Source organism: Drosophila subpulchrella, unplaced genomic scaffold (genome assembly GCF_014743375.2).
Source record: "Drosophila subpulchrella strain 33 F10 #4 breed RU33 unplaced genomic scaffold, RU_Dsub_v1.1 Primary Assembly Seq24, whole genome shotgun sequence".
NCBI lineage: Eukaryota > Metazoa > Arthropoda > Insecta > Diptera > Drosophilidae > Drosophila > Drosophila subpulchrella.
In genome coordinates, this window is record NW_023665550.1 from 1,199,842 (window position 1) to 1,215,604 (window position 15,763).

General features: G+C 43.7%; 1 protein-coding gene across 2 annotated transcripts; it reads right to left on the reverse strand.

Moving 5' to 3' along the window:
* Window positions 1-9,721: 9,721 nt before the first annotated feature.
* LOC119559427 (caspase-1) lies at window positions 9,722-13,686 on the reverse strand. 2 transcript variants are annotated; one of them, XM_037872525.1, is made up of 4 exons: window positions 12,763-13,686; window positions 11,182-12,337; window positions 10,711-11,122; window positions 9,722-10,658 (listed from the first exon to the last, which is right to left on the reverse strand). In XM_037872525.1, the coding sequence occupies exons 2-4, from the start codon at window positions 12,227-12,229 to the stop codon at window positions 10,592-10,594; spliced, it is 1,527 nt and encodes a 508-aa protein (XP_037728453.1). In that variant the 5' UTR covers window positions 12,230-12,337; window positions 12,763-13,686; the 3' UTR covers window positions 9,722-10,591. The 2 variants fall into 2 exon arrangements, with proteins under 2 accessions (XP_037728453.1, XP_037728451.1); XM_037872523.1 differs by having other exon boundaries at window positions 11,182-12,581.
* Between the last annotated feature and the right edge of the window lie 2,077 nt (window positions 13,687-15,763).

The window sequence follows — 15,763 nt, forward strand, 5'->3', positions numbered from 1 at the left end:
AAAGAATGGCCAAACCTTAATAGGAAATCTTTTAAATATGGTGCCCACTTCTCAAGATGCTGGAAGCACATCGAACCAAAAAAGACAAGTCTACTTCATTTCGCTGAACATCAGCTTGAACTTGGTCAAAAGCGAAATGATTTCAAAGATTTCTTGGAACTATCGATTTTATTTATTAATGGAATGTCTAATAAAAGAGTCTTATCGATAAAAGCACCTGGAGGTCTTCACCAAGCCAGATGGATGGCCAGAGCAATTTATGCCATTAAAATCCTCATGTTTAAAAGAAAATTTAAAATCACCAACGACGAGCCTGAAGCCCTGGAAGACATTTCGGTTTTCGTAATAACCGATTATGTCAAAGTATAGTTCGAACGCAGTCTTGCCAAAAAGTCTCCATATTTAGACCTGAAATTCATTCAGCGAATGCAGGAATATGCAAAAATAGATTCGGCTATTTCAACGGTGGCAATTAAAACAAGGAAGAACGCTATAGTCGAGTACCTCGACTATCAGATACCCGTTACTCAGCTAAAGGGACCAAAGGAAAATGGAGATATGCAAGCAGCAAAGCGAGATTGAAATGCGCCACCTACCGGCGGTAGCCAGATTTAAGCGTTGTGGGCGTTGGAGTGGGCGTGGCAAAGTTTTTTTTGAATCAATCGATAGGTATTGACGAGACCAATACATTTCAGTTAAAATTTATTATCTAGCACGAAAATTGTGGGCGCCACAGGGTTGGGCGGTTTGCAGGCGTTCGAGTGGGCGTGGCATATTCGCGTAACAAAATTGCGCTGCGCTCAAGCCTACGGAATCTAAATCTGAAATCCCGTTTCTCTATCTTTGATAGAAAAAATTTGCCAAGCCCACTCTAACGCCCACAACGCTTAAATCTGTCTACCGCCGGTAGGTGGCGCATTTGCTGCTTGCATATCTCCACTTTCCTTTGGTCCCTTTAGCTGAGTAACGGGTATCTGATAGTCGAGGTACTCGACTATAGCGTACTTCCTTGTTTTAAGTTTGTGGGCGTTAAAATGGGCTTGGCAAATTTTTTTTTTTGGGTCAATCGATAGGTATTGCCGAGAGCAATACATTTCAGTTACAATTTTTTCTCTAGCATCAAAACAGTAGGAGCCACAGTTTTGGGCGGTTTTAGGGCGTTAGAGTGTGCGTGGCACTCTGCTGAAACTTGCGCTGCGTAAGAAGCTCAGGAATCTGCACGCCAAATCTCAATAGCATAGCTCTTATAGTTTCCGAGATCTCAGCGTTCATCCGGACGGACAGACAGACGGACAGACGGTCAAACGGACAGACGGGCATGGCTAGATCGACTCGGCTAGTGATCCTGATCAAGAATATATATACTTTATGGGGTCGGAAACGCTTCCTTCTGCCTGTTACATACTTTCCGACGAATCTATTATACGACGAATATATTATTATATAATTAGTAATATCCAACAGTTTCTCGGTAATTTGTTTTTCAAATTGCGTATATAATATATTTATTCATTACCCATAGACAAGAACATTTCCTCGTTTATTTCAAGGAAAAGCCTTAACTTCTTTTACCGTTGGGAGCTTTCAACTAGCTTTTTTGCAAATTCACCCCTCATCCTGGTTCATGCAAGATGATTATAAAATAAATCTGGAAAAATGCAATTCTTTTGGCGTCGTAAACGATGCAGCCAAGCGAGCAGTTCAAACCATGGAATTATATAATGGCAAGATGACGAAGGACAAGGAATACGCAATACGTTCTTCAGTGCGTCGAGCCCCACAGAAAAGTCTATCCTAATTGTGACAGAAAAACACTTTCTAATCAATTTTAAGGATCAGTATGGAACGCACCAAGACGACAGTGGGGAATAACGGGTCCCCCACGACAGCGAAACAATAAAGTTATCCGGTTTGTCTCGATCGGATTGGGTCGCGGGTAGTCGCGCCATATAAATTTGATGCAGCGTTAACGATGCGAGCAAACGACAGAAAAAGTTTCGTACAATACTTATGCTTATGCTAATTAGTTTTTAAATAATAAATAAACATTTATAATTGAATACTACCTTCTTTGTCCTTCCTTATTTGGGTATACAAGTGTTTACAGAAGGTCCATTTATGAAACGGTTTTTTCAAAAATAAATAAAATTATTTACGAAATATTTAAATGACTTATCATGCAACTCGAGGATTTTAATACCTTGATATCAATATTTTCAAAAATTAAATCCAATTCGATCTTGTACGACCATGTAAATTCTGGTTTTAGTTTTTCAATTTTTAAAGCTTTCTAAGTAGTTCGGAAAGGTGATTTCATGAGTGCAAACTCTGTTTTCACTAATTTAGCGTTTTTGTATCACTTCTTTCCTTGTTGCAATGGTTACCTGACTGATGCGCCCTTTGTCGGCACACTGCATCGTTGGTTTCTTTCGTTTCGTTTGTGCGTGCGTTCTTTTGTGATTGGAAACTGGCAGAGTGCAGTCAAAGCAAGATACAGTACTTTTGCACGTAGGAAGACTACACTCATAAAATAATTTTTCTAAATACTAGAAAAATCGCCCTAAACATGAAATCGCCCTACATTAAGAAAAATCGCCCTAAATATAGGAAAAATCGCCATAGAAAATATGTTTTAGGGTTAATTTTTCATATATTTTTAATATTTTCTCATATTTAGGGCAAATTGCCTTATTTCGTAGAACAAAAAATCATCCAAAATCGCCCTTGAAACTAGAAAATTCCCCTTGAATTTTGATTTTCGGTAGCCTAGCGGTCTAATGCGTTAAACTTTCAAACTCATCTAAATGGCGTGAGTTCAAGCCCACGAAGAGTCAACATTTATTTTATTTTTTTTGTGCAAGTTTTTAGAATTTAATTCTTAACCAATTTTGTGTGCAGAGGCAAAAAAAATTTTAGAACACGTCAAAATAACAAATAAAAAAAATGTATATTACATTAAAATAATAGTTTTTTTATGTATTTAGTCTAATTGGGTAAAATAAAACATAATTTGTTGTCGTTAGTGAGAATATTTCTTAGAATTAAATTGAGAATATGTTCTTAGAAAAAATTGAGATATGCACCCTTTTTGCGCGTCGCCTAGCGCGATGCGTCTTCGGTGCAGCGGTAGTGCTCTCGACTGCGAACCCAGCGGTCGTGAGTTCGATTCTCGCTGCGACCACGAAGTTTTTTCTGAAGAAGTAAGTTGTTTTATATTAATGTTATTTCCCTGATTCTGTTTAACTACTACATGCGTGGAGCGGCCAAATAATAACCTCGCCCTTTTCTCACCCTCTGAAATTATAGTGAAAAAAGGACACTAAGTCAAATAATTCTAAAAAAAATCCTGGAAAAAGTACCGCAGAATAATGTTTGCCGAGAACCAGCAAACATGTCCAACCACGATTTTTTTATAAAAATTAGTTTTAATATTTAGGGCACTTGCTTTTGTTTTTATGGCGCATCACCCTAATTTCAAGAAATACCGCCGTTGATGCTTAAAATATTTTTTCATATGTTAAGGGTATTTACCTTTGAAAACAGAAAAATCGCCCTAGACTTAAGAAAATTTACCCTACATCTAAGAAAAATCGCCCTAAATGTAAGACCAATACATGCCTATTTTTAGAAAATGTTGCCCTTATTTTGTTACACAGTCGCCATTGACCCCCGTTTTAGGGCGATTTTACAGTAAAATTTCTATGAGTGTATGCTGTGCTAAGGGTCAAGAAGCTGACCAATTGTCAACACCCCTGCTAACGCGGCACACCGTATAAAGGGGCTCGGCGACCGAGCACGAGCGGTATAGCCTCCATCGGAAAAGTCGGGGGGGAAATCCGCGGCCACCGTTGAAAGCCCAAATCGCACAAATCGTGCAAACTGTCGAAAACCCTCGCAGCTTCTGTCCCATACTGAGCAAAGGCCCCCCGGCCTTCAGTAAAAGCAGCAGGATCCTGAGATCCCCGATCCTTTTAGCAGGGGCGACAGGCCATCAGGAAAAGGACAGGGAAAGTCCGGACACCCAAATGCCGAATAGGTCGTTGGATGAGACGAGTCCAACCAGCGTTCAGCGGAGCCAAACTGCCTCAAGACCATCGCGGAACTCGGCTCGATTCTCGACGAAGTCCTCAGCGCAGTAAAGAACAAGCAGGTCCGCCATATAACGGTTGGGAGGAAGACGAAGCGGTCGAAAAGAAAGACCTGCAATACAATATTTCGGAGGGGCTGAAAGCCACTAGCGGTGACAAGGAGCAAATACAGGAGGCGGAAATGGTATGCTCTGTAACGAACACACTCTATGAGCGTTGTCCACCCTAACACCTCTGTTAACGCTTTGACAGGCCTGCTAAGGGAGATGGGTGTGGGTTTGTGTTAAGATGAAACAAGAGTGTCACAGAACTAACAATAGTAGACAGAGAGACGGTAACGATAAGGATTTTAACCCAACGGCTAAGATTCGGACGAGAGACTGTACCTATCGAAGACGGAGGCCCAGATGTTATTGGCCACCTTCTATACCCACCCTACCTGTGAAGTCTCATTAGACTCCACCCTTAAAACAACCGCTGCGCTACATCCTCTAAGGTGCCCTTAAAAGATCACAAATTAATTCATCTTAAATTTCATTTAATTCGGCAAATACGATAATATGGTTCATGGTTCTTAATACTACAAATCCTAACACTAAAACCTTAAAACTAAGCGTTCTTCACGCCAAACGATGCACGCGGCACCTGCTCCTTGTTGTGCGCAGAGGGAGGACTGTAAAGCTTCCGACAATTCCGAGAATTCGCACTTGTATCTGGTCACTGCTGTTTTCCGGGAATTATGATTAGATTCTCTCAATATATCGACCCAATTATCTTACCACCAATATTGGGAGTGATAACAGGTCGTTCTGGTCAACAAAATTCTACGAATTTCACACGCGGATGTATGGATGCGGACGGGTTTGAAAATTGTAACACTTTACGCAGGGAACGAACCGATCTCGGGAGAAGCTTGAAGCAGAGAGGAGGAAATAATGGCGTCTAGAGTGGATGTAGGATGCACAAAATCCCCAAAATCCATCAAAATGGTATTTTTGGTATTCGGGTGAGGATCGGATCCTTGCTAAACTGAAGGGTTGCATCTGGGCTATTTATGTTAATAACCATGGGTAGTGTCCTAACTAGGAATGCCAACTTAGCCGAATATACTGACTCCCACAGCTCGATAAGGAGCAGGAAACCCAGAAGGTCTGGATAATGGGTGTCGGAGCCCAAACCGATCCAGTAGAAACAAAACAGCCAGCGCGGCCACGCCCGTAGTACGGAACCAACAGAATCCGAAAACGAAGAAGGGGAAAAACTCCCCCAGAAGAGGTCCCAAGGCGCAACAACCGCCTCGCGCCCGACAACCAATGCCGGATACGCCATCTACGAGCAACGGCGGGCCAAGTGAAGCCCTGGAAAGCCCTACAGACGCCTGGAGGACCATCACGAGGCCAAGGCAAAGGCAAGCGCCCCAACAGAATCCGAAAACGAAGAAGGGGAAAAACTCCCCCAGAAGAGGTCCCAAGGCGCAACAACCGCCTCGCGCCCGACAACCAATGCCGGATACGCCATCTACGAGCAACGGCGGGCCAAGTGAAGCCCTGAAAAGCCCTATAGACGCCTGGAGGACCATCACGAGGCCAAGGCAAAAGTCGGATCGCACTCGCCCGGATGCTGTCATTGTCACATCAAAGGGGAAAACATAGAGCGAAATAGTGGCCATGGTCACCAAAAGGGATGACTGCCAGCTTTCAGGATTGAGGAGCTATGTAAGCAAGGTCCGCCGCATGACCAATGTCAACTTGCATCTGGAGGTGACCAAAGGAAGCACAAGAAGTTCCGAGGCTATGAGGGAGAGCATAGCTCAGGCGCTTGGCGCCGAGGGTGACGTCCGATCCACTTCGGCGGATTCAAAAGGTACGGTCCTCGAAATTCGTGACATAGACGCCCTGACCAAAAAGTCGGATATTGCACCCGCTCTAGCAAGACAATTCGACTTCGACGAGGGTAAGGTCAAAGTGCGAAGCATCCGCCCGGTATACTCAGAGTCACAGATCGCCGTGATCAGCCACCACTCACCCTTGGGAACGTGGTAATCAAGAAGGTCCAAATCGACTGGACAATGTTCAGAATTAGAGAGCGGGAAGGCCTCCCGCGGTAATCTGTACCAGTGCGGATAGTCACGGACTGTCAGAAGACGATCAGAGATAGCAAAATGGAGTGATTTCTTAAGATGTGCGACGAAGCGGAAAAGACCCGTTTGGCCGGGCCTACAGAACGGTGGTCAAACGCGTGAAAGATGGCAATAATGCGCCCAGGGAATAGGAGACCCTGGAAGGCATAGTGCGAGTGCTGTTCACAAGGGGTCATCCATTGGCCTTCTCCCGGAGAACGGTGCTCGACGAAGCTGAAATACGCCTAGTCACGGAGCACGCCTAGTTATCCTCGAAGTGGAAACTAACCTAGCCAGAAAAAGGCACCCGGTTCAGATCTGATCCACTGCAGAGCAACTATGCTTCTGCTATACCTGCACCCTAAGGCTATCCCAGGTAAACAGGTGCCTGAGAGAAGGCACCTTCCCCGAGCGATGGAAGCGGCAAATGCTCCTGCTACTCGCCAAGCCCGGCAAACAAGCGAGGGAACCGTCCTCCTACAGACCGATTCGCCTGTTAGACACAATAGGAAAAGTCTTTGAGAAGGTGATAGTTGCAAGGCTGGAAGCTGTACCCAAACCAATTTAACTTCCGGGAAAATAGGTCGACCGGGGATTGCAAACCATAGAGGGAACCAGGTGGAAAGAAGCATCGAAGGAGTACTGCCTGGTGGTAATGCTAAACATCCGAAACGCCATCAGCTCGGCTGACTGGGAGCGGACACTGGAGGCTCTGAAAGCGTATCTTATTCCTGGATACCTGCTGAACATTGTGCTCAGCTACTTTGGCAACAGGGTTCTTCTCCTGGACACCTCAGTGATCACCAGGCCACATAAAGTTCCGGCCGGAGTCCCACAAGACTCTGTCTTGGAGTCACTACTGTGAAACACAATGTTCAACGGTGTATTGAACCTCGCTCTACCAAAGAACACCTCAATCGTTAGAACACCTCGAGGTTACCACAGCGGAATCGTCGGCCAACAGAGCGGTTCGAGCCATTGAGTCGTGGTTAGCGGTGGCAGGCCTGGATTTGGCCTCGCAGAATACAGAAGCCGTCCTGATCTCAAGCAGGAAACAGGTGGAAACAGCCCAGATCCAGATTGGTGGAACTTTGATAGCTTCGCAAAGGACGATCAGGTAGCTGGGTGTCATGCTGGACACTACACCCATAAAAATATCGTCATCAATATGCCCCTATTTAGGTGTCAATGTGATACTATTGAGTCTTTGATACGAAGAACATCAAATTGACCCGCGGGGACCTTTCGCATCAGAGACAGACACCTCACCCATTGGTCTATCTATGTTTAGTTCAAATCCTATGATAACCGATACTTAAGCGCAGTTCGAAACTCGAACAATCAAAAAAAGTTTTTATCGGTATCGAAGTTGTTGTCAAAATGACACTATTTTGAGTCAAATAGGATTTTTCGTACAATGCAGTTTACTTTTGATACTTATTTAGGATCAATTGATCCCAATTATTTGATCCTAGGTGTAGTGTCTTTTTCACCCGCACTTATCAAATTGACACTCAAAGAGTTTATTTTGCGTGTACCCTTCTAGTCATCACTTCGGTGAAAGACGAAGACAAATCCATCTCGAGAATTGCTGTAGGTTCTCTAGCTCTCGTGACTCATACTTTTATGGATCTTCTGCATTTAGATTAGAAGCAAATATTGGTTTAAAAAATTTAAGCATGTGTTCGGACCAACGGTGTACATTTTAATACCCGTTACACTGAAAGTAAAAGGGTATACTAGACTTGTCGGACAGTATGTAACAGGTAGAAGGAAGCGTTTCCGACCCCATAAAGTATCGATATTCTTGATCAGGATCACTAGCCGAATCGATCTAGCCATGTCCGTATAAACGCTGTGTAAAAGAGCTACCATACTGGGATTCGATTCTAGAGATTCCTGCGCAGCGCAAGTTTGTTTCGTCAGTGTGCCACGCCCACTCTAACGCCCACAAACCTTAAAAAACTGTGGCTCCTAAGGTTTTAATGCTAGAATAAAAATTTTAACTGAAATGTATTGTTCTCGTCAATACCTATCGATTGACCTAAAAAGCCACTTTAACGCCCACAAACTGCCCACAAAATTCAAACAATTGTAAATATATATGCGGATATCGCGGAAACTATCTAAGATAGAAATTTGGGATTTCAGATACAGATTCCGTAGCCTTGAAAAAAATGGTTACAAATTAAAAAAAAAATGTTGACTTATGATTTCTCCTTTTCAAAAAATATGGTTCTCTAAAAAAACTCCGATAATATAAACACTGCATTTAAAAATTAGTTATGTTGCTCCTGGCATCTTTTTTTTTACATATCGAATCATAAAGAGGTCCTTGGCTTCCTATGGAATGATTACTGTTCGTACCCAAAGGTACTCAACATGACCACACCCAACAAATCAAGCAGTAGCCAAGTTGGGAACAGTACCAGGCGCTCAGTAGCACTCACTGCAGATGAGAATTGCTGGTCAGCATATTATATGTCTCACTAACTCACCATCTCACCGTCACAACGATACGCTGACCCGCCAATGCAGTCAGCACATTTGCGGTGTCAGCCCAGCCAACTACGCAACTGCTACCATAATCATAATTCCCTGACCTACTTTAGAATATAGCTTCTTTCACTAACCATTACACTAAGCTTCCGTGTTCCAAGTAGAATATAAGCAGGTATCAAATGAAGAATAAATCAGTTATCAACACACCTCATAACTCCGCGGTTCTATTTCCTACCTCTGGGAATAGGGCTCGTAATACACTATCTCAACTAGCAGCTAACCACGTTAGCTCAACCTCAGCTCAGTTCAGCATCGCCTGTGGTCCGGCATTGCAGTAACCATCGTTACCATTGCCGCGACGCGATCGTCCTGCCATCAAAGCGTCCCCGTGCCAGCGACAAGTGCTCATTACCTCCTTGTCCCGCGGTGTGACCCAGAAGTGCCTACTTCGGTTAGGCACAAACAATTACTACGAATTCGGGCTGCTATAGTTCTTACGGTTTGGGATGTGCGCCGATACCTTGCATTTTTCTGCTTTTCCTTTATATATATCTTAAGATAAGGTAGTAACAGTTTTCACTTTACTTTTGCGTTTTCTGAAAAACTTCGTTTTCGTGTTTACGTGCTCTAGTTTCCGTAAAGTTTTTGTTATCCTTTCCTTTTTCCTTTTTGTTACCGATTCTTGATGGTAACAGAATTTCATGCATACAGATCTTAATAATACCAAGGAGTTTACCTTTAATGTTGGTTTATTCAACAAACAAGCAATTCTTCTGTACACTCAAAATAATGATGGACAAAATTTTAGGTCTTGCCTGACCTAAATATTTAAAAATGGACTAAAAGTTCATTCTTAGGTCATGCACTGTCTAAAAATTTCCATTTTTGTACGTTTTGCCCTACTTTTTAGGTCACGAACAACCTAATATTTTAGGTTATTGTGGGCCTTAAAACTATTGACAGCTAAAAACCTTTTAAACTAAATATGTCTGTTACATATTGATGTTGCATCTAACCAAAGATAAATTGTATTTATTATAATTATTTAATACATTATTTAAGGTACAATTTTAATAAAAATGAACTGAGACGTACTATTATAAAATTGAACATTTTATGCCAATATGCCCTAGAAATTGGGTATTGTTTAAAAAAATGTGAAATGTTTACTCATGATATTAATACAATTTATAATATAATTATTGGATTTTATAGTGAATTCAAATAGGTGAATATTTTATCTCCCTAAAAAAACTATCATTTATATTTTGCGCGCGAGTCCGATGCGTTACTTATGACTTGAACTTACACACTCATTCGTAACATGGTGCGATTGCAGAATTGGTAAGGCGTCTGCCTCTGATGTGAGAGGACCCCGGATCGGATACTAGGATACTAGGGCAGGAGTAAGTCAAAAGTCTTATGGAAACATGTTAAATATTTCCTTAGCAATTTTAAATGCAATATTGTATTGAACAATCTATCTGCTTTACTTATTAGAAAAGAAAAATAAAATAAAATGGTCTTTGGGCAGGACTCGAACTTCGAACCCCGAGAACAATAAAGTGTCGGAACGCACCACTTGTCCCCCTCTGATCCAAGTCCATATGGTTTTATTCCGTGGCAAAATGCTTTTGTAAGTTCAAACAAATTATTTTTGTACCATAAATACTATTTTTAGGCAGTCAATTACCTAAAAGTTACCCACATTTTAGGACATGTGTGACCTACAGGCCATGCATGGACTTAGCTCCAGGTTAAGGCCAACTTTACCTAAATTGTAGCCCATTTCTGGGCATTTTAGCCAATTTTTTGTCTGGGTGTAATTAATGGTCAGATATAATCTCCAAAGACGTAAATAAAGGTGACCGTTCTAGTATGATCAGATGTAATCTCCAAAAACGTACTTAGAGGTGAGCGTACTGGTAACAGATGGGATTTGGCCGTCTCTAAAAAAATATACATCTATATTTTGTATTGCATAGGAACTTATCCACTCACCTGGTTTGCATTTTAACAACGCGCCTCACATTCGTCATTATGGTGTCGATATCTGAGGTCTTGCCCGTCCGATTGAGGGCCTCACACAAGCTTTGAATAAATGGAGTGCCGTCTTCCGTGCGATAGGAAACATATCCCTCGTAGGTACTATAACACTTCAGAATCTCGTTTGGAGACCCATTGGGCTGAGCAGCATCCGTCATAAATCCACCCAGCTCGTTGGCGCCCTTACAGGCTTGGACAAAAAGTAGCTTAGGCTTGTCCCTCAGCGTCCGGTTGCGCAGGATGGGGAAGAGGACGTCGTAATCCAAAGAATAGTCATCATCTTTTGCCGCAATTCTATCGTGGCGCGTTCCGTGGCTTAGCATCACCAGGACCAGAGCACTCTTGTCCTCGAAATCCTTGGTTTCCACTTAAAATATTTGCGTTACGACACAGAATGATTGACGGGTCGATTTTGGTTCTACTTACGCATTCGCACCGTCCGCTTGATGGTGGCCAGAGTGGCGTCCGTAATGATCTCCACCTTGCATTTGAACTGCTCGAAGGTGGATCGCAAGACCTTTACATCCTGGCCACTGCCCGTACGGAACACGTTCTTGTTATCGAACCGCTCGTGATTAAAGATATACACCCTAGCGGGTTTTAGTTTGCTCTTGGTTAGGCTACACTTTGAGGAAGTCAAGCTGATTGGATTGGTGCCCTGAGTGTCGAGGTTGTTCGCTGGGTCAGAGACTTTGGGCATGGCGCTGATCGCTGATGAGCCCATGCTGATGTAGGGTCTTGGCGATGCAGTGAACGTCAGCGGCTTATCACGTTTTGGTTCGGAGTTTAAAAAGCTTGTAAAAGAGGAGCTGGATGACGTTGGCTTGGGGGTGCTGGACACGCTCGTAACAGAGTTCGCGACGGTGCTAGTGATTCCTGGGGTCTTGGCGTGCGGAGATATGTAGGTTATGGCCAGGCTCGGCATCTGGGCGTAGGGTGAGACGTAGGTGGAGGTCGAACTGTTAGCCGTGGGAGTGAACGGCGACCAGTTGGTCTTACTGATCTTGCCCTTAAGGTCTACATGGTGCGTCTCCAGGTGCTTGGTAATCGTGTGTCCGGTCTTCTTAGTGACAGTCGTTTGCTCGGTCTTGATCAGCGTGCTGGAACGCTTGCCAGCCGTGGCCTTGAATGGTTGAGTGGAGCGGAGGGAGACTCCGTTCAGACTGGGCGGTCGGGATCCCTCGCCGCCTACTCTCATTTGGGCAAAGAGCGCTTCCAACTCCGCCTGGCTGGGAGTGCGCCGCGTAGTCGTCTCCGTGACAAGCGCCCGCTGCGTGTGCGTCACCGTCTGGCGTGTGGAGAGGAAGGTGACCGTCTGCTTGTTGCTGTCCGTGATGGTAGAGTTCTGCACTGCCCTGTTGGTCGTCTTGGTGCTAGCACTCGTGGTCTTCACGCGGGTACGGGGGTCCTGCAGCACCAGTGCCTGGCTGGGCGGGCTACGATCCGTCTCGCTTTTTTTGTTCCACCAACCCATTGTACCTCCGGTTCTTGTGTGCTTGGTCTTTCTACCTTAATCTTTCTTTCTCGCTGTACCGCCGTAACTTGTGGCGCTCTTGTGCTCCAAACGACAGTTCTCGCGACACTGAAAGGCAAGATAAAGAGGCTTATTCATCGGTAACCCCCTGCCGCTCTGATTTGATTGTATCTGACTCCAGGGCACTACGCCACTGTGCTAATTGCACACAGTCATGTGTGTTATCTGCTCTCCGATGTGGACGTGGCTGATAACCAGGTCTCGCTTTACATATGTACAATGTACATGCATGGGCTAACAGCTTATTTCGTGCAGAGGTAAACTTAAAATTCAAACTCGTATAGCTGGCAAACTAAACGGAATATGAAAAAAATTTAAATGCAGTTATGTTAAGGCACTTCATTATTTTTAAACATCATTAGATAACACTTAAAACTAAATAAAACTAAAAATGTTGACTTTTTTATGTCACAGCTTATTTTGTGCAAGGAACTTCATGTTAAATATATATTGACTTTTAATTAACTTAATACTTTGTGAGGGCTCCCTTCTGTTTTATGACATCTTTCAAACGAATTTCCATCGAAGAAACCAACTTTTCTGTGGACTCCTTTGGAATCTTAGCCCATTCTTCCAAGAAGGCTGTTTTGTAGAGGTGCAGAAACATCGATGTTTTTACATCGATGCTTGCCTGTTAAAACATCGGAAAAGCGATGTTTTCTGCACCTCTACTGTTTTGAGATCATGTTTACCACTTGCGGATGGCCAGATCCAAAATTGCCAACAAGTTTTTAATGACGATAAGGTGTGGTGACTGGGCAGGTGGTTTCACAATGTGCGGGCAGTTCCAGATCAACTAGGACTGCACAAAATTCGATTTGTGCCTAGAGTCATTTTCCTGGTAAAATATGAAAGTCCGCTCTAGGCCCAATATCAAGGCGCTCTGGAGCAAGTTGTCCTTCAAAAGTTAAAGGTGCATATTTTTGTCCGAATTCCCTTCGATAAAGAGCAGGTCTCCAACGCCACCAACTATGATACTACCGCCGTGCTGACTTTAGGTTCTTACTTTGAAGCTTGGTATTCGGTTGACGTCACACATATTGCTTGCCGTCCGACTCGCCTGCAAAAAATACTTCTTTCAAGAACGATGGCTGGTGAACCACATGTTCCTTGGCAAATTTAAGCCTGCAGTTCTGATTTTTCTAGCTAGGCTACTCGACCATTTAAGTCTTGTTCTCGCAATACGCGACGGAATGTTTTATTTCAAACGCTAGTTTCGGGGCCGAAAGCTTTGGATTCACTTTGATTTTCCGGACAATTCGTCTTTCCTTAAGGTCGGTAAATATTTCATTCGGCGCATTTCGGTTTTTTTCACACACCCGACTTTTCCGGACATAGCGCTGGATGATATATTTGACAGTAATTGGGCAACATTTCGCTGACTTTTTTGCTTCCTTCCTGAAATGGTTTAAGCCTAGTACTCACATCGACGAAAACCGCGAGCTAACCATAGGAGTGAGCGAGAGGCAAACAGTCGGGTCTGTTTTTCAGCGCGGTACTCAGATGAGCTAAGGAAATACCAGAAAAAATACCAGATTTTGCGAGTGAATTTCGATGAACGCCGTTAGCCGCGGCCCAAAGAATAAAGCCTAGTACTCAGATCGGCTAAGAGTTTCACTAGTCGAAAAATCTTATTCTTTGTTGACAGAAGTTTTCAAAGTTCACCCGCCATGCATGTGGCATGGTCTTACTGTCAAGCAGCTGGGCTTGTTGTCAAACGGAAAACAAATCAATTGGAGCAATTTAAAAAAGAAGAGAGCTGGTGCACAAAGAAATTAAAATAAAAATAAATGAAATTTTCAACGAATGTTTTTATTTATGTAAACTAGAAGTTTAAGGCTTCCTTCTCATCCCACGGATGCTTCGTCATCTTTAACGCGCCATCTGTAGTCCAGCTCCTAGCTGGCCAATAATGGCTGGTGATGGCTCCTCCAGCTGTCCCTTAGCGGGCGACCTTATTTCCTCCTACCTATAAAATCCGGCGCATCCTCTATCTCCGCTCCATTACCAGCTGCCAAGTAGCTGGTGAAGAAGGAGTCCTCAATGGAGAGATCGTCGGAGATCGAGAGATGTCTCATGTTCATTACCACTGGGATTCTCTAGTGGATCTCCTCCAGCGCTTTAACTATTCTGCGGATTTGCCCCGTTGTGGTATTGCTTCCTGTCGGTCAAGTTCCACAATAATGGGTAACAGCTTGAATAAGGCGTCCTTTTTCATCTGCACTGACCTCCTTTAACCGTTTTTGGGGTTTTTCTTCCATTTTAAATTTTTAAATTCCCCACCGCTTCTGCACGACCACCGCCAAAGATTAAACTTCGTATTCTTTGGGCCGCGGCTAACGTCGTTCATCGAAAATTCACTCGCGAAATGTGGTATTTTTTCTGGTATTTCCTTAGCTCAACTGAGTACCGCGCTGAAAAACAGACCCGACGAAAAGCTTTAGCCGCCTGTTTGCCTCTCGCTCACTCCTATGGTTAGCTCGCGGTTTTCGTCGATGTGAGTACTAGGCTTAAGAAATTTGATCTTTGGCGGTGTTCGTGCAAAGGCGTTATGGAAACTAAAGCCTAGTACTCAGATCGGCTAAGAGTTTCACTAGTCGAAAAAACTTATTCTTTGCAGTGTGACCGAAGTTTTCAAAGTTCACCCGCAATGCATGTAGCATGGTCTTACTGACAAGCAGCTGGGCTTGTTGTCAAACGGAAAACATATCAATTGGAGAAATTTAAAAAGGAGGAGTCTGCTGGTACACAAAGAAATTATATTAAAAATAGATGGAATGTTCAACGAATGTTTTTATTTAAGTAAATTAGTTGTTTAAAGCTTCCTTTTCGTCCCACGGATGCTTCGCCATCTTTCCCGCGCCATCGCAGTCCTGCTCCGAGTACCAATAGGCATATTGGACCTTAAAGAAGTGGGAGCCGGATTGGGAACAGGGTTGATCCGCTGATGCTGCAGGAAATCGCCTAGCATCTTGGCAGTGGCTGGACATGGCATCTCCAACTGTTCCTTAGCGGGCGCCCTATTTTCCTCCTCCAGCCAGCGCGTCCTTCAGCTCCGCTTAAGCTGCCAAGTAGTTGGTGGTTATGTTGTACGGAGTCCGAATGGAGAGGTCTTCGGAGATCATATTACTGGTGGTTCTGCTTAAAAGATTCTTCTATTAGTACAACGCAACCAAATTGGCCAGATCTTACTTTCTTTGCGAGGATAAGCTCGGCAGGATGTCCATGTAGAGAGCGAAGTCCCACTCGGCATGTTCCTTCCCACTGGGACTCCCTAGTGGATCTCCTCCAGCACTTCAACTATTCTGCGGATTTGGCCGTGTTATGGTATTGCTTCCTGTCGGTCCCACAATAATGGGCAACAGCTTGGATTAGGCGTCCTTTTTCATCTACACTGACCTCCTTTAACAGATTTTGGGGTATTTCTTCAATTTAAAATTTTTAAATTCCCCACCGCTTCTGCACGAACACCGC

Excerpts from the sequence above, each read along its gene's own strand:
- LOC119559427 (XM_037872525.1), bottom strand. The coding sequence starts at position 12,229 with ATGGGTTGGTGGAACAAAAAAAGCGAGACGGATCGTAGCCCGCCCAGC. Across the intron at positions 11,123-11,181 it reads CAAGCGGACGGTGCGAATGC|TGGAAACCAAGGATTTCGAG; the intron begins GTAAGTAGAACC and ends AAATATTTTAAG. Across the intron at positions 10,659-10,710 it reads GTTGTTAAAATGCAAACCAG|AGACGGCCAAATCCCATCTG; the intron begins GTGAGTGGATAA and ends ATATTTTTTTAG.